The sequence below is a fragment of the Lactuca serriola genome, chromosome 9 (genome assembly GCF_051521515.1).
Source record: "Lactuca serriola cultivar US96UC23 chromosome 9, Lser_US96UC23_V15, whole genome shotgun sequence".
NCBI classification, from domain to species: Eukaryota; Viridiplantae; Streptophyta; class Magnoliopsida; order Asterales; family Asteraceae; genus Lactuca; species Lactuca serriola.
Window position 1 is genome coordinate 72615208 of NC_136416.1, and position 19006 is coordinate 72634213.

Sequence of the window (19006 nt, forward strand, 5' to 3'; positions counted from 1 at the left end):
ATGTTCAAGTCAAATATATCAATACCATAAATAATTTTTTAATTTCGTCCATATAACACATTTACTTGTGATTTTATGTAATCCCTTATTAAATGCAAATCCCATATTTATTTTGAATTGATCCAGAGTCTATTAAATCCCATAAAATCAGGTACAAAAAAATATCCAATACAATTTAAATAACAATATATGCATAAAATCTGGAGTTAAATTCTGAAAATATTAAAATAATAACTTTTATATGTATAAATATACCTCTATACGTGAAATACATCTTCTTTAAATTCCAGATTATGTCTTCTTCGTCTTTCAAAAGCATCTGCGGTACTTATATCACCTTTGTTACTTCAATCTGCTTCATAAACTTTCTATTCATCTATTCGGTTCACACATCAACTACCACTGAATTCTTCCTCCTGTTAATCCTGCAAAACATCCATAATCACATATCAGGTAAGTTTTTTCAGACTAATTGGTAGTATTCTTTTCATCAGTTTATGTATTTTCTTTTAGTACAACTGATGTATAAAAGCAAACACCCTTTATTTTATACAATAACCCTCGACTACTATTATTTAACATACACTCCATGATCATTTTTTTCATGAGTTTCCTGACAAATAACATATTTCTTTTCTTACACTTATGTTTCAAACCATTACAGTTTCAGAATCTATGCATATTATCGTTCTACTTTTGATATTTTGCATTCAATTGCTCTAATTTAACATTCAATACCAATATACAAGTTCCCATTTTAATAAAAAAGGCTATTTCGTTACTTCTAAGATTTAATGTTGAAATCCATTCGACAAATGATTATTTGAATATACACAAACAAAAACCAGAATGGAATACTATTACAATTTTGCCCAAATAAAATTAAATGCAGCAAACAGAAAGCCCTCCAATCCCTTTGCATTTGTTATATTTATCTTTTTAAATTATATTTTATAAAGCATATTCAACTGATTTTAAAGGTTATATGGCTACTTTTTTACACACGGATCATTTATTTGTTAAGATTTCAGTGACCACTTTAAAAATAAAAGTGTCTTTCGGAATTTGCTTAACAACGACTTAATGCTTTGACTAATGGTACCTTGGGTTTTTGTTTTTAATTTTTTATGAAACATGTCGAACCCTTTCCCTTTAAAACATGATAATTCTGGTTTTTAAGAAACATTTGAATATGCAGAAACTCTTTCAACTCAATATTATAACCAATGTTTTAATGAAAATTTGTAACTGACACACTGTAAACTTGAATGTTTTCTTTAGAACATGTAACTTTAATGAATAGAAATTAATATATAAGTAATTTCCAAAAAAATATTTTATTATGTAGATTCTAGGTTTAATAAAACAAAAATGAAAATTACCTTGGAATATGTTGAAAGGTTTTACCAATGTTTATAACTTCTTCGTTATCTGTCATGTTGTCATTTTTTGCCTCATCTATTTCTTCCACCTCTTCATTTAATAAGACTTGCTATCTTCTTATTTTCGAACTCTATCCCTGGCCTCTGATTTTGTTTGCAAATGAAAACACAAAACAACCACATCAACCCATTTATGTTATACTTGCAGCTGATTATCCCCGAATGAACATAAGTAGTTGAAGTTGTTAAATACTTTGTCAATTCAAATACTCTACAGAAAACGTTTATGAACTTATATAGAATAAAATTTGAGCAACAAATCCCTGTGTAATAAATGTTAGTATAACGTCTTCGATTTTCGTCCTTGAGAGGTTCCTGTAAAGAAAGATTAGATGCAAACGATGTGGCTGAGGCTCGAGTTGGACTCGATTCCCTTAAACAGATTCGCCGTCTGTTCCCAGGGTACATCAACCTAAATAGTATTGTGTACTGCCGGAGATAACCACTTGCCTGAAAGAATCGCTAGAAGCAGAAATGCAGAGAAGGAAGAAGAAGAGTAGTAAATCCGTTTGTGTGTCTGAATGAGAAGGCAATGGTCTTCTTTTATAGTCGAATTAGGAAACGGAAAGAAATCACTAATTGATTGAGCGATTCGTGTCCGCAGGTCGCGCCCATGCACGAGTTCGGTGTTTTTGGTCTACGGAACCAAGATTTGCACCCCCCCCTGCGCGCGGGTAGGAATTGTAGCATAACCATAGACACAAGCTTGTAAGCCTTCCATGCAATGAAGCTTATAAACCTTGTTGAGTTTGGTCTCTCTAACAATGTGGGACTCATTCCCACATTCCTCTCTTTTGCTAAACTTATTCTCAAATACCCATCTTTGAGTATCGATATCTCATTCACTTATACTCTATTTTGGACATATAATATATCATTTCGAAGCCCTCATGGAGGAGAACACAAACCCACTTAGAGTTTGTTATATATACAACATATGTATATATTTATATATGTACAAAGTTAGTAAAAAATATAAATAATTTTACTAAATTTCCAACAATCCCCCACATGAATGGAGATCGATCTCTGCACATCCAATTTCCAAACGAAATTTTCAACAGTTGAATCCTACATAGGATAGGTAGGTATTACCCTTTGAACCTTCCCTTAAGAAGTTACACTTAATCTCCTAGCAGTTAGTAGATCTCGATGTCTTTGAACTAAACTGCCATTTATGTAGACGACAATGTAAATCTCACAGGACTCTCCCTGACAAGGTCATATCCTCATAGACGTGTTCGTTTTGGTCATGAACACTAACCTGGTTCTGCAAGAGCTTTAGGAATTTTTGCCCCTATAATTCCCTTCGAAGCGACCCCACTTCTCTCTCACATAGGTGATTCCAAGAATCATTAAAAACCATATGTTTAGCCTAATTTGGTCACTACATAAAGGAATGGACTAGGATGAAATGTTAACTCCCCCCACAGTGACCTGCCCCACTCATACAATTAGGTTATCCTTTTGAACCCAGATCTTGGGATCTCCGGTCTTCTGGGTAAGGTTTCCTTCATATGAATTTATTGATTCATGGGCTTTAGTCCCATTCCTCTTGATGACTTATAAACTACATCTCTACTCAAGCCTTTTGTAAGCGGATCCGCAATGTTATCCTTTGACTTCACCCAGTCAACCGTGATAACTCCCGTAGAGATTAGTTGTCATATCGTTTTATGTCTACGTCTAATGTGCCTTGATTTCCCATTATACATTGTACTTTGAGCTCTACCAATTGCTGATTGGTTATCACAATGTATACTTATGGCCGTTACCGGCTTAGACCATTCGGGAATGTCCTCTACAAATTGACGTAGCCACTCCGCCTCTTCAGCACAAATATCTAAGGCGATAAATTCAGATTCCATCGTAGATCTAGATATAACTGTTTGCTTGGATGATTTCCACTTGTTGATCTGGAATCTTTTATGTCAGATATCCAATTTGCATCCGTGTATCCTTCGATAACTGCTGGATGTCTGCCGTAATGCAGTCCATATTCTCGCGTGTATCTCACATACCTCAGCAACCTAGTAATACTCTTCCAGTGTTCAGAACTGGGTTTACTAGTGTATCTACTTAGTCTACTCACAGCATATGCTAAGTTAGGTCTGGTACAACTCATTAGATACATCAGACTGCCAATAATTCTTGAATATTCCACTTGATTAACACTATCACCTCTATTTTTACGTAGATGTTGACTAGTGTCAATTGGAGTTCTAGCTATGCTAGTATCTTCCTTAGCAAATTTTTCAATAATTTTATCCACATAGTGTGTTTGACTCAAAATCAAACCACTTTGGGTTTCAACATCTGCTAAACCCATATCTTTCATGTCGAACCTGGATTTCAACATATCCTTCGTGGATCTTATCATCTTGTCATCACTACTAATGATAAGCATATCATCAACATACAAACACAATATGACATATCCATGAGTGGTGTTTTTCACATAGATACACTTATCACACTCATTGATTCTAAAGCCACTTTCCGTCATGACTTGATCAAACTTTTGATGCCATTGTTTAGGAGCTTGTTTTAATCCATATAGAGACTTAACAAGTTTACAAACCTTGTTCTCTTGTCCTGAGGCAATGAATCCTTCAGGTTGCTCCATATAAATTTCTTCTTCCAACTCCCCATTTAGGAAAACTGTTTTCACATCCATTTGATGAACTTGCAAGTTCCTGATAGCTGCAATGGCAAGAACTAATCTAATGGATGTTATCCGCGTTACCGGCGAATAGGTATCAAAGTAGTCTAGACCTTCCTTTTGGCTATAACCTTTGATTACTAGTCTTGCCTTGTATTTATCAATACTTCCATCAGGTTTCATCTTTCTCTTAAAGATCCAACGGTAACCTAGTGGCTTGCTACCTGGAGGTAGATCTACTAGTTCCCATGTATGATTTTGTAAGATAGATTCTACCTCATTTTTTATGGCTTCTTTCCATTGAGGTCCCTCAGAAGAAGTTACCGCTTCTTGGTAGGTTTTAGGTTCACTTTCCACCACATAGGTGAAAAAATCATCACCATATGATTTTTCAACTCTAGCCCTCTTACTTCTTCTGGGTTCTATCTCTTCCTCCTCGGATTGAGCTTGTTCTTCCTCTCGAGCAGCTTCGTTATTTGGTAAAGATGGGCTTTCAACTTCCTTGTTCAAACAAGGAAACACATCTTCAAAGAATGAAGCATTCCTTGATTCCATTATAGTATTCTTGTGTATTTCAGGATTCTTAGAATCATGCACAAGGAACCGATAAGGACTACTACTCTGTGCATACCCAATGAATACACAATCCACTGTTTTAGGCCCTAACTTTTGTACCTTAGGTGGTCACACTACCACTTTAGCTAGGCACCCCCATACTCGTAAGTACTTATACGATGGCTTTCTACCCATCCAAAGTTCATACGGTGTTTCATTCTTTTCTTTGTGAGGTATCTTATTTAAAAGATAGTTAGCTGACAAAATAGCTTCCCCCCACATTGACTGGTTTACACCTGAACTAATTATCATGGCATTAACCATTTCTTTCAAGGTACGGTTCTTTCTTTCAGCAATTCCATTGGATTGAGGTGAATAGGGTGATGTGAATTCATGACGAATTCCATTTTTAGCACAAAAATCAGCATAGGGAGAAACATATTCCCCACCCCTATCACTTCTAACCACTTTAATTCTCTTGTTGAGTTGATTCTCAACTTCATTTTTGTACAAGACAAACTTGTCTATTGCTTCATTTTGTTTGTCACCATTACATTCAATTTGAACATGCCATTCAAGGCTTATCCTTTTCCCACAAACATACCATTTTTGGACAAAACAAACTTGTCCGACTCAAACACTAGTTTAAAACCAAATTGGTTCAACAAACCACCCGACACTAGATTCTTACGAAGTTCAGGAACATACAAGACATCCCTAAGCTTCACTTCTTTCCCCGAAGTCATTTTTAGAATGACATCACCAACACCTTTGATATCCGCGGTAGCAGCATTTCCCATGTAGAGCTTTTCACCATCCTCAACTTCTTTGTAAGTGTTGAAAACACTTTTTTCATGACACACATGATGAGTAGCTCCCGTGTCAATCCACCACTCCTTCGAATTTGTGTTCATAAGATTCACTTCAGAAACCATAGCCGTGAGATCAGTTATCATGGCCACCAACTCCATGTTATCATTCACCATGTTTGCTTGACGGTTTTCCCTCTTAGGTTGAGGGCACTCCGAAGCCTTGTGACCCGGTTGGCCACAATTGTAGCACTTGAACTTCTTCTTGAAAGTTCCTGCCTTTGGGCCTAGATTTTTGCCCTTTGCTTTCCCTTTGTGAGGTCCCTTGCCTTTGCCTTTGGAAGTTTGACCAGCTTCCACCATATGAACCTTAGAAGATTCAACTTCACTACCTTTCTTCAAGGCCATTCTATTGTCTTCTTCAATGCGAAGACGCACCACCAGTTCCTCCACAGACATCTCCTTTCGCTTATGCTTAAGGTAATTTTTGAAGTCTATCCAACCAGGAGGAAGCTTTTCAACCATTGATGCAACTTGGAATGATTCATTAAGATTCATCCCTTCTGCATTGTTATCATGTATGATGACTTGAAGGTCTTGGACTTGACTCATAACAGATTTTGAGTCAACCATTTTGTATTCCAAGAACTTAGCAACAACATGCTTCTTAGTTCCAGCATCTTCTGTCTTATACTTCCTTTCCAACGACTCCCATAGTTCCTTAGCAGTTGCAACTTTACAATAAACATTGTAAAGTGCATCTGTTAGCCCATTCAACACATAGTTGCGGCACAAAAATTCTAAATGCTTCCATGCATCCACAGCAGTCACAGATTGAGCATCAGACTGCCCCTCAGCAATTACAGGAGTAGTTTCTGTTAGGAACCGAGCCAGGTTCAAGGTGGTCAAGTAGAACAGCATCTTTTGTTGCCACCTCTTGAAGTTCAGACCAGAAAATTTTTCAGGTCTTTCAGCATGGTTAGCCATGATGTTTGGAACCGATGCATTTGGGTTCACAGCAGGGGTAGCACCAACAGCAGGAGTTCCAGTACCAACGGGAGTTGCAGACATACTGAAAGAATCGCAACGACAATCAAATATATTATTACAGGAAAAAAAAATCGATAGAAACTCGATTTTAGAATAGAAGAACAGAAAAACGAAATTTTGTAGAAGAAGGAATAAATCTGTTTAAGACTGTTAGTATAACATCTTCGATTTTCGTCCTTGAGAGGTTCCTGTAAAGAAAGATTAGATGCAAACGATGTGGCTGAGGCTCGAGTTGGACTCGATTCCCTTAAACAGATTCGCCGTCTGTTCCCAGGGTACATCAACCTAAATAGTATTGTGTACTGCCAGAGATAACCACTTGCCTGAAAGAATCACCGGAAGCAGAAATGCAGAGAAGGAAGAAGAAGAGTAGTAAATTCATTCGTGTGTCTGAATGAGAAGGCAATGGTCTTCTTTCATAGTCGAATTATGAAACGGAAAGAAATCACTAATTGATTGAGCGTTAATTACGCAATTAATGCATCCGTTACAAAATTCAAAAATAGGGACTAAAACTGTCAAGTTTAGCAAAAACGAGGGTAGCGCTCGCCCGAGTTTTCGGAGCTGCATTCGTGTCCATGCACGAGTTCGGTGTTTTTGGTCTACGGAACCAAGATTTGCACCCCCCCCCTGCGCGCGGGTAGGAATTGTAGCATAACCATAGACACAAGCTTGTAAGCCTTCCATGCAATGAAGCTTATAAACCTTGTTGAGTTTGGTCTCTCTAACAATGTGGGACTCATTCCCACATTCCTCTCTTTTGCTAAACTTATTCTCAAATACCCATCTTTGAGTATCGATATCTCATTCACTTATACTCTATTTTGGACATATAATATATCGTTTCGAAGCCCTCATGGAGGAGAACACAAACCCACTTAGAGTTTGTTATATATACAACATATGTATATATTTATATATGTACAAAGTTAGTAAAAAATATAAATAATTTTACTAAATTTCCAACAATAAAATAAACCCCTTTATTCCAACACTAGAGAATGAAGATATCAATTTCAGAAAGAAGAACACAGTCGTATGGAATTTAATATTCTAGGGTTTACGTTACCACCGATTGAAATTGATAAAGGGAAAGAACACTAACCCATAGCAATCAAATCGAGCTTTTGAATGGTTTACATTCAAGCTAAGCAACAACGGGAATCGCGTCTTTCATCGGCGTACATTAGGGATGATAGAATCTGTATACACACAACAACAAAAAAAAAAACTCAATTTCTGAATTAGTATCATCATATAACACTTTAATCATAAACTTATTATCTACCCAATAAACAAATTATATCCAGAAAATTGTAATCTCATTCAATAAAAACGAATTAACGGAAACAGGAACAGCAAATAATCGAAACAGTAAGCGAGATAGGTAGTGCGACCTAAGGTTATGAGGAGACTCAGGTAGTCTTTTTGCTGAAATTTGATTCATTCCTCTTCGATTTCTCTGTTTTTCCTGAAATGAGAGGTAGGGTTACGGTTTATTCTTCGCATCCTGTAACTTTGATTTCTTCAATTGCGTAAGGACAAAATATGTTTCCGATTTCATAGTGTGTATTATTCATTAAAAGGATTCATTTTAAATTATAAACTTTAATATTTTTAATTAAATTCACATTTACACAATATAAAAAAAAACATCAAATTTCGATTTTTTAGTATTTAATAATTTATAAAAATTTCAATTTACTTATTTTTTTTTAAAAATAATACATGATTCAATTATTTCTTATTTATAAAAATATTCTAAAAAAATGAGTTTAAAAAGATTACATAATCTTATTTTATTTTTTTGTCAATCCTTAATAAAAAAAATACTTACACATACTACAAATTTACTGCAATTCATAAGTTATCAAAATTAATGAAATATTATTTTATTAAAAAAATAATTTTTAACTTCAATTTTAATTTTCTACTCAGTTTGTTGGATAAATATTATATCAATACTTAATTCTTATATGTTAAGCATATTAATTTATAAACTAATTTGATTTAATTTTTAATTGTTGCAGCCATACAATGCATTCGTTTCCTTTTAAAAAGACTAGAAAACTAAATAGTTTTTATTTAGATAATACAAAAAATATCAATTTGGGTACTAACTCAACTCATGTATCTTCAACAACTACAAATGTTAATACTTCGATTTATAAAGGTAAGTTTTTCATATAAATTTTTTATTATAATTATTTTCGTATTTTTTAAATGACATAATTTTTTTTAATAAGATCAATATTTATTAACCTAAAAAAATAGATAAACTCTCAAATTCTTCCTCCAATACAAGTCAATTTTTTTCGAAATTTGTAACCAATGCTTACAAAGGTACGTTTATTACTTTAATATTATTATATAATAATATTATTTACCTAATTATACATTTCATTTCCTGTCTTATTATTTATTATGCAGAAAACAACAATAACATGGACCAATTGCAAGCAAGAGAGAAAAAAAGACAAAGAAAAATATATTTGGAAAATAAAAGATCGAAGAAAATGAATACAAGATCCAAAATTCCAAGTACATCAATAGCGCATCTCTTAAAAAATATAATTAATTTTAACCCTAATATTATTTTTATTCTATGTTTTAAGTTTATTTTGCATTTATATACAATAAATGATCTCTAATTTTTTTTTTTCAAATCTTGTAATATTAAATGATTTCATGTCATTACTTTGTTTTATACATATGTCTTCATTTTTTAAAAGTTTTTTTCATTTGCAGATAAATCAAGCAACATTGTTGGTCAAAATGAAAATGTCAGTTAATTTACTTCACCTGCAATCCAAAATATAAACATAAAATGCTCTCCTTCTTTTACAAATGTTAGAACTCTGTTATCTAACATTACAAATGGTAATAATTTATTGTTTTTTAAAATGTACTATCATCCATATTCTATATAATCTGCATATATATATATATATATATATATATATATATATATATATATATATATATATATATATATATATATATATATACTTATTTTTTTTTTGGTCAGATAACATCTGTTTTGATAAATATTCCACTTTGAACGTAGCAAACAAAAGAAAGTACTATGTACTTTCAAATGATATGGCATCCCAAAATGTATTTACATTAACTGGTTCTTCATCATCAATCAAGTTAAATCCAGGATGTCATAAATTAAAAAGGAAGACGACAAATTTATCCCCTATCCCATTGATTGATTTGAGAGAAAATGTAGAAAATATACATCAACTCATAAATGAGAACCTTATGGTTGGTATCTCAAATGGCAATCAAAAAATAATATCCATTTTCATTTTTTTTTTACATTTTAAATAGTGTGTTGTATATACTTATAAAATTCAGAAATATTTTTTTTCTTTGCCTTTTCTTTTACAGAATATTTGGATCATGGTGATCAAAATGTTGTATGTCAAACATGTCATGCAAAGTTATGGAGAAATGAATCCATTAGAGGTAAAGAAAAAGGGAACACGGATTATTCATTATGGTGTGCTTACGGCAAAGTTCAACTTCCGGAATTAAAGAGAGCACCCTCGAGTTATGAAAGAATGTTTCGAAATATGGATTCTAAAAGCAAACACTTCATGAAAAACATTCGACGTTACAACTCAATGTTTTCTTTTACATCGATGGGTGGTAAAATTGATACTTCAATCAATAGAGGAAACACTCCATACATTTTTAGATTTGGTGGTCAAAATTATCATAGTATTGGAAGCCTTTTACCAGCAAAAGAGTCGGAACCAAAATTCTCTCAGTTATATATTTATGATACTGAGAACGAAATTTCAAATAGACAGAGATGCTTTGGGTATTTTTTCAAACTCCTTATTCATAATTAATTATATATATATATATATATATATATAAGTACTAATATTATGTAAAAATTTATTTATTTTAGTGGGAAAAAGGATCAATAACCATCAATTGACACTGATATTATTGAAGATATTAAGGTGATGTTGGATTCAAATAATGTGTTGGTTAAATCTTATAGAATGGTAAGAGATACTTTTTCAGAAAAATCCTCAACTCGATATGAAATTACGACTTATCGGGAGAAGGGAGCGAGATGGAAGAACATATAACCTACCGACTGCTTCTGAGGTTGTCGCCTTAATTATCGGTGACAGTTGTGAATCAATTGAAAATAGGGATATTGTTGTTCAAACAAAATCTAGATTTTTATAGCGTATTAGTGAATTACATCCTTCAAACCTTCCTCTTCAATATCCACTGCTATTTCCATATGGGGATGATGGTTACAGTCTTGACATTTTTCATAGAGGTGTGACATTTACAACCACCAGCAAGCGGGCGAAATATACAATGAGAGAATATTTCGCTTTTAGAATTCAAGATAGAGATCATTCGTTCTCGCTCATTCTTAATTAAAAAAGGTTGTTTCAACAGTTTCTGGTAGATGCCTATACTATGATGGAAACAAAGAGATTGCATTACATACGTAGGCAACAACATGTTCTTAGATGTGAGTCTTATGAGAATTTACGTAACCAGAAAGCTCAAGGAACCACTAATATCTCCAATGTCGGTCAGCGTGTGATATTACCTTCGTCATTTACTGGTGGTGCACGATATATGTTGCAAAACTATTTGGATGCCATGTCACTTTGTAAATGGTTTGGATATCCAGATTTTTTTCATAACTTTTACGTGTAATCCCAAATGGCCAGAGATTAAAAGGTTTCTTAAGGATACTTCACTTCAACCAGAAGACAAGCCTAATATATTATGTAGGTTGTTCAAGATCAAGTTCGATGCATTTATTAAAGACTTAAGGGAGAATAATTTTTCGGCACAGTTCAAGCATTTAATTAAGATTATATTTTTTCATTATTGATAAAACATTACTCTTATTATAGTATATTTCTTATATGTTTTTATTGTCTAATCATATTTTGTTTTTTTTTTGCCAAATATTTTGCAGATGTTTATACCATTAAATTTCAAAAGAGAGGTTTGCCGCATAGTCATATTTGTTTGTTTATGCATTCTGACAACATGTTACCCACTGTTGAATTTATCGATCAGATAATTTCCGCCGAGATACCGGACAAAGTTGAAGAGCCAAAATTATATTCACTCGTCAATGAGTTCATGATTCATGGTCCATGTGGAGCTCAAAATATGAATTGTCCATGCATGGTGGATAAGAAGTGCTCTAAAAACTTTCCAAAACAATTCTGTAATCATTCGTCTGTTGATCAGAATGGTTTTCCGTTATATAGGAGAAGAGACGATGGTCGTTTTGTAGAAAAGTCGGGTGTCAAGTTGAATAATAGAAATGTTGTTTCATACAACAAATATCTATTAAAAAGATATCAGACACATATTAATGTTGAATGGTGTAATCAGGGATCTTCTATAAAGTATCTGTTTAAATACATAAACAAGGGTCTTGATAGAGCTACAGTTGTTGTTCTACCAACAAGCAATGAATGTGAAAATAATGATGCGGTCGATGAAATAACTGAATATTACGATTGTAGATATTTATCTGCATGTGAAGCATCATGAAGAATATTTAAATATGATGTTCCTTGCAGGTATCCTTTTGTGTTTAGACTACCTTTTCATCTTCCTTATTTAAATATGATGTTCACTGCAGGTATCCTTCTGTGGTTACACTACCTTTTCATCTTCCTAATCAACAACAGATTATATATGGCGAAGACGATGATATCGACGATGTTCTGGACAAACCTTTTGTTGCTGCTTCAAAGTTCACATCATGGATGGAGTGTAATGCAATTAATAGTGAAGCACGAGATCTTACATATGTTGAATTTCCTACAAAGTTTGTTTGGGTGTTAAATGGTAGATTTTGGAAGCGAAGGAAAGTAGGAAAAGCCATTGGTAGAATTCATTCGGTTTCACCTAATCTTGGCGAAGCTTATTTTTTAAGGATTCTTTTAAATAAAGTTAAAGGACCGACGTCATTTGATGATATTCGCACAAGTAAACGGTCAAACATATGCTTTTTTTAGAGATGTTTGTTTTGCACTCGGTCTATTAGATGTTGACAAGGAATACATCGATACAATTAAAGAAGCAAGTCATTCTGGAGCTGGTTATTATCTACGCTTCTTATTTGCCACATTGTTGATGTGTAATAGTATGTCTAAACCAGAGGCCGTTTGGGAAAATACATGGGAATATTTGACAGATGGAATTCTATTTAAAATAATTTATTTTAAAGTCTCCGGGTATTTCAATTATTTTCTTCATTTCTATTTAAAATAATTTATTTTAAATATCAACACCAGTTAAATAATTATTATAAATATTATAAAATATTATATTTTATTTTTTGAAATTAATTTAAAACTTATGGTGCAAACTTATCACTCGGTGAAGATGAAGTTAAGAACTTAACTTTGTTCGAAATAGAACAAATCTTACTTCGAAATAACTCTACTGTCAAAAAATTCACAAACATGCCTTACCTAAATGTTGAATCAGTTTCTTCTTCGAACAATCGACTTATCATTGAGGAGCTAGATTACGACATTCCCGTTATAAAGAATGACTTTGATCGTATGTTTCTTGCATTAACACATGAGCAACGTAACATTTTCGTTAACATCATGAGTGTTGTTGAAGAAAATAAAGGAGGTGTTTTCTTCGTTTATGGTTATGGTTGAACGGGTAAAACTTTTCTGTGGAAGACAATATATGCAGCAATTAGATCTGACGGTAACATTGTTTTAAATGTTGCTTCAAGCGGTATTGCTTCATTATTATTGCCCGGTGGTAGAACAGCACAATCTCGATTTATACTTCCATTTGAACTTACAGAAGATTCTTTTTGTAAAATAAATCCAGATGGTGAGTTAGCTAGCTTAATTAGAAAAACCTCTTTGATAATTTGGGATGAAGCACCTATAATTTATAAGCATGCATTTGAAGCTTTAGATCAAACATTGAAAGATGTGTTAAGGTGTGGAAATTCTAGCATCTCAAATATTCCTTGTGGAGGGAAAGTTATTGTCTTTGGAGGAGATTTCAGACAGATTCTACCTGTAGTTCTGGGTGGCAGCAAACAAAACCTTGTTAACGCTTCTTTAAGTTCCTCATATTTATGGCAACATTGCAAAGTGTAAAGATTAACAAAAAATATGAGACTCAGTGTTGGAAAGGATCAAGCTAATATAGAAAAAATAAAATATTTTGCAAGTTGGTTATTGGATATAGGAGAAGGCAAACTTGGTGGTCCGAACGACGGCGAAACAATTATCGATATTCCGGATGATATTCTCATTAATGATCCTATAGGTTCATTAATTGAGTTTGTATATCCTTCAATTTTGGAGAAGTATAGCAGTACAAATTATTTCCAAGAAAGAGTGATACTTGCTCCAAAGAATGAAGGTGTTCAAGAAATAAACGATCGTTTGCTTAAGAAGTTTCCAGGAGATGAGGTTGAATATTTAAGTTCATATAGCATATGTGAGTCTGAATTTGTCCATGATCAGTTTGATGCAAATTTATACTCTCCTGATGTATTAAATGGTCTCAAAGTATCTATTAAATGGTCTCAAAGTATCTGGTCTACCAAATCATAAGTTAGATTTAAAAATTGGTGTTCCAGTAATGTTACTGAGAAATATTGATCAGAAAAACGGCTTATGTAAGGGCACAAGACTGCAGGTGATATCATTGGGCAAACTTGTTATCGAGGCGCGTATAATAATTGGAACTAATTTTGGAAATCGAACTTTTATTCTAAGAATGTCTTTAACTCCATCAGAAAAAAAAATTTCATTCAAATTTACAAGAAGACAATTTCCTTTAGCGGTATGTTTTGCAATGACTATTAATAAGAGTCGAGGACAATCATTATTGAAGGTTGGTTTGTTTCTCAAAGATCCGGTTTTTTCACATGAACAATTGTATGTTGCGTTATCTAGCGTTCAAAGCAGAGAGGGATTGAAATTATTAATTTTAGATAAAGATGGTAGACTAACAAACAAAACTTCTAATGTTGTTTATAAGGAAGTTTTTCGCAATCTATAACCAACTTTTTTGTAGCATCTTTTAGTTATTTTTAGCATAGCACATTTCATCCATCGTAATAAGTAAATACTTTATAATTACATATTGTTTTTTTTTATGTTAATTTCATGACAGACATCGTTTTTTTGTTTTGAATGAAATCAATTGTGATGTTTTTTTTTGTCATTACTTAAATGAATGTTGTATTATATAAAGTATTTATTTTTATAAAATATGTGGATTTACATTTGTAATTAAATACTTAAAGTTTACAAATTTATTCTAAATAGAAAACAAATCCTAAAAAAACAGACGAAAATAACAAAAATTATATTAACCTAACGTACAATCTACATGAAAGATAAGGAAAAAAAATAAAAAATAAAGGTTTTAAAAATCTCGATTTGTAGTTAAATACTTAACAATTCTTGTGTAACTACATACCTACAAATAAAATCCTTATAAAAAATACAATATTAGTCTTCTAATTTAATAATATATTCTTTATTACATAATTAAATTTAAAATTTTATTTAACATTAATACCCGTAGGTTTCACGAGTTTTCACCTGGTAGTACATAAATTGCAAATAAGAGGGTCATAAATGGAACATTTTAAAATTTGATTAAATATCTTAGAGACCAATTTTAAGGACTTTACCAAATTTATTTTAAAATTATTTAAACCCACGAATCCACCATATTAATATAAAAGCATTAGACAAATTAGGGGATAACCACCCTTCCTGAGTTCCTCCCCCCTACTCCCTCCCCTATTACATAAATAATACATTACAACAGAAAATATCAATGTTTCATTATTCATGATTTAATAATTTAAATACATTAAAACATGATAGTACTTGGATCGTGGTTTTTCCATATCTACATTGAGAATCTATTATATAAAAAGGGAATTTTTACCAAACTCACAACTCGTTTTTTAACCTGTCTAACCAAATTATTGAAGAAGTGATTTATTTATTTCATAGAATTCATATTTCTTTTTACAATGCAAATGTGTTGCATACTATATGCATCTCATTGGCTAGTCTACAAAAATCAACTAGTCACGAGGAAAATTAATCAAGAATCTATTTTAAATTAAAAAAGAGTAAATGTGAATATATACACTCACTAAATCTAAAAGGTCCATAAAGACTCGTCAACAAAAAATTCGACGTTATCCTCGTAACAGCCATATCCCACTGTCTGCGGAGGCGCTACCATCAGTCCCTCCGCCATGCTAACAAAAAATTCCGGCGTCTCAAAAATATCTTCTTCATCCACGTAATACAGAATTTCCGGCAACTCCTTCGTATCCACAATCTCCACCTCTTCCTCCGAGTATCTAAAAGCCTCCGCAGCTTCTGCAGCGGCCTTTTGTATATCTACAATACTGCTAGACTTCGGAACCGGCAGCCGCCACACAGAATCAGCAAAATTCAAACACGCCCGTCGTCCCCTGAAGGCAAACGCCGCCACATCATGTGCTCTTGCTGCCATTATAGCTGTAGGATGAGTCCCTAACCAGACCCTCATGTTCTTGCTCGGTTCTCTTAACTCACAAACCCACTTCCCGTTATCCCTCATTCTCACTCCTCGGTAAACCGGGTGTCGAGTCTCTCTAAACTTCTTCCTTCCGGCCCTCTTCTTCGGGTTTCGTGAAGCCAACATCACTTCGGATTCAGCAGCCGCATTCAAGACTGAGCTTTTGCTACGACATGAGGTCAAAAAGTGTGCTAATGGAACACTTTCTGATGATACTGATGGAAATGGATTGTACGATTCGATAAAGGCATCCATAAATATGTGAGGTGAAGTTACGGTTTGTTGGTAGTTTTTGCAAGTTAGATATAAGTTATGACTTTTGAGAGAAGTAATTGTTTGTTGGGAGTGTTTGTGAGTGACTTTAACTTGTTGATATGAGAATGGCGATGTATATATAGATATTTGTGGATTCTCTGTGGTGGGGTTACCAGCTGGTGGTTTGCGTGGTAGAGGATGGAGGCTTTGACAAGTGGCTTCATTTTTTATTTACTTTGAACGCGTGATATTTGGGAGGATAGATTAAGAATTGTCCCTATAGTATTGAGTAATATACAGCTTCAGTCCAATAGATTCGAAGGTTGTAGTTGATGTACAAAATAGTTTTGTGTAAAAGCATGCCTAATTTTATATACCGTCTACATTAATATATAAAGGGCGTGTTTGGCATGGAGCTTTTGGAAGCGTTTGGGAGCTTCTAGCTTTTAGCTTTTGACAAAACGCTCTAGTTTAAACAAAAAGTTTCGTTTGGCAATACGAACGTTTAGTTTTTAGTTTTAACAAAACGCTCCGATTCTAAAAGCTACTTCATGTAGCTTTTAATAAAACGCTTCGGAGCTTTTGAAATCAATTTCCATAATTACCCTTAAAAATATATTTATATATTTTTTTATTTTTAATCAATTGTCCTTTTATGTAATTTTATATATTTCAAAAGCTTCCAGCTACTTTTGCCAAACATTCATATAACAAATAAAAGCTACAACTTTCCGCTACCAACTACCAGCTACACGCTATCAGCTACCCGCTACCAGCTAACCGCTACCCGCTTCCAGCTAACAGCTACTTTTGCCAAACACGCCCAAAGTATCATTATTTACACAACGCATGGTAAGCTTTTTAATCAGTTTACAAGATTTATATTCCATTTATTTTGTATCTTTTAAAAAAAAGAAATTGATATAACTTAAAATCACGCCTTAATTAGAATTACACATCAAAATCATAATAATTGCATGTTAAATCAAACACAAAATCATTTCTTTTAAATCAAAACCTCCAACCCATGATGCATTTGCCATTAACACAACTAACTAATGTTTTAAAAACCGGTTTTTTAGTTGAACCGGTATGACGATCGGTTTCTGGTTTAACCGGTTCGACCGCCGGGTCAACCGGTTTCTATGATTTTTTTTTCTTATTTTTCTGCACATATATACGTACATAATTCATGAATTTAACGTCTACAAGTTTAAACATTAAAAATACACATAAAAATAAGTTGTAGATCAATATAAATACATTAAAATAACACATAACTATAAGTTTTTACATCAATTCACATACATCAAAAACAAAATAAAATATAATACAAAAACAAAATATAGTTTTAAATGAATACAAGTGCATCAAAAAAACATCATAACATTTACCATATGTTGTTTGAGAAATCTAAATAGATTTGAAAAAGTTCACCAATGTTTATTATTGAAAATGGTTTTTTTCCATGTATTTTTATTTAGTTTAACCGGTTTATTTTGACCGGTTCAACCGGTTTTCTCTAAAAACCGGCCGGTTCAATCCGGTTCAGAAATTAGTGTAAAACCGGTGATAGTTGAACTGCTCTCTTCTCCGGTTCCCGGTCCAACCGGTTCTTAAAACACTGCAACTAACAAACTTAATCTGAATATAACATACAATAGCAAAAAATTTCAATTTCTATGCCAAGATGGTATTCACTACAAGAAAAAACATAAATATCTACGGAATCAAAATTCGTAGCTATTATATTATGGAATATAATACAAAATGATTTGTGTAGCTATTTTGCTACGGAAATGACTTTCTAGCTAAATTAGGAATAGTTACAAAGAGTTGCTACATAATCAAAATTCTTAGATATTCTACTACGAAATATGCTACAACGGCTAGTCGTAGCTATTTTCTATGGAAATGGCTACGGAGTTGTATCTACAAAGCTAAATCTCGAATTGTTGCTATACAATCAAATTTTGTATCTATTTTACTACGCAATATGCTACGAGATTGTTGGTTGTAGCTAGTTTCCTACGGAAGTTGTTACATAATCCATTTTCGTAATTAGTTGGCTATAAAATCGTTTACGTAATCAAAATCCGTAGTTAGTTGGCCACGGAATTGAAATCCATAGCTATTTTGCGTCAAAAATTTGCTACAAAATAAAAATCTATAGCTAATTTGCTACGAAACTTTTTACGAAGAGGCTAATCGTTCTTATTTGCGTATATAAGTTGTTTTTGACTTTTTAAAATAGCTAGGAAATCTAAATCTGTAGCTATGTGGTTACCCAATATTATTTAGTCAACTAGCTATGGAATATATTTTCGTACTAAAATATAAAAAAAAATATTATCAACAAAAAATAAATTATTGTTTTTAATCATTATTTTTAATTATAAGTTAATTATCATTGATAAAAACCTTTACATATTATCATAATTTTTTTATTTATTCTTATTTTCATTATTTTGTTATATCTTATTTTAATAGGGATAGGCTTTGCAAATTTCAATAGTGCAAGTGTATAAGTGCATGTTTTCTTTTTTATTGAATCCAAATTACAAATCGGTTCCTCAAGTTAGACAACGAGATTAAAATAGCCCATAGTTTCGACGGAGTTCTGACGATCGTCGAATGCTACC

General features: G+C 32.8%; 1 protein-coding gene and 1 pseudogene across 1 annotated transcript; one reads left to right on the top strand and one right to left on the bottom strand.

Moving 5' to 3' along the window:
* The first annotated feature begins 7710 nt into the window (after positions 1 to 7710).
* Positions 7711 to 14128, top strand: LOC145075824 (uncharacterized). Its single transcript, XM_079021923.1, has 14 exons — positions 7711 to 7722; positions 7829 to 7905; positions 8549 to 8691; positions 8793 to 8861; positions 8949 to 9059; positions 9267 to 9301; positions 9915 to 9992; positions 10956 to 11175; positions 11491 to 11932; positions 12172 to 12521; positions 12580 to 12672; positions 13026 to 13130; positions 13245 to 13391; positions 13758 to 14128. Exons 1-14 carry the CDS (start codon positions 7711 to 7713, stop codon positions 14126 to 14128), a joined length of 2253 nt encoding a protein of 750 aa, XP_078878049.1.
* A 1427-nt stretch (positions 14129 to 15555) lies between these two features.
* LOC145073484 (dehydration-responsive element-binding protein 1E pseudogene) lies at positions 15556 to 16469 on the bottom strand (annotated as a pseudogene).
* Between the last annotated feature and the right edge of the window lie 2537 nt (positions 16470 to 19006).

What these genes read in the sequence shown, in the direction of transcription:
- LOC145075824 (XM_079021923.1), top strand. An exon ending in TTTGGATGCCATGTCACTTT is followed by an intron (nt 11,176 to 11,490) that starts GTAAATGGTTTG and finishes AATATTTTGCAG; the next exon opens with ATGTTTATACCATTAAATTT. An exon ending in ATTTGCCACATTGTTGATGT is followed by an intron (nt 12,673 to 13,025) that starts GTAATAGTATGT and finishes ATGTTGAATCAG; the next exon opens with TTTCTTCTTCGAACAATCGA.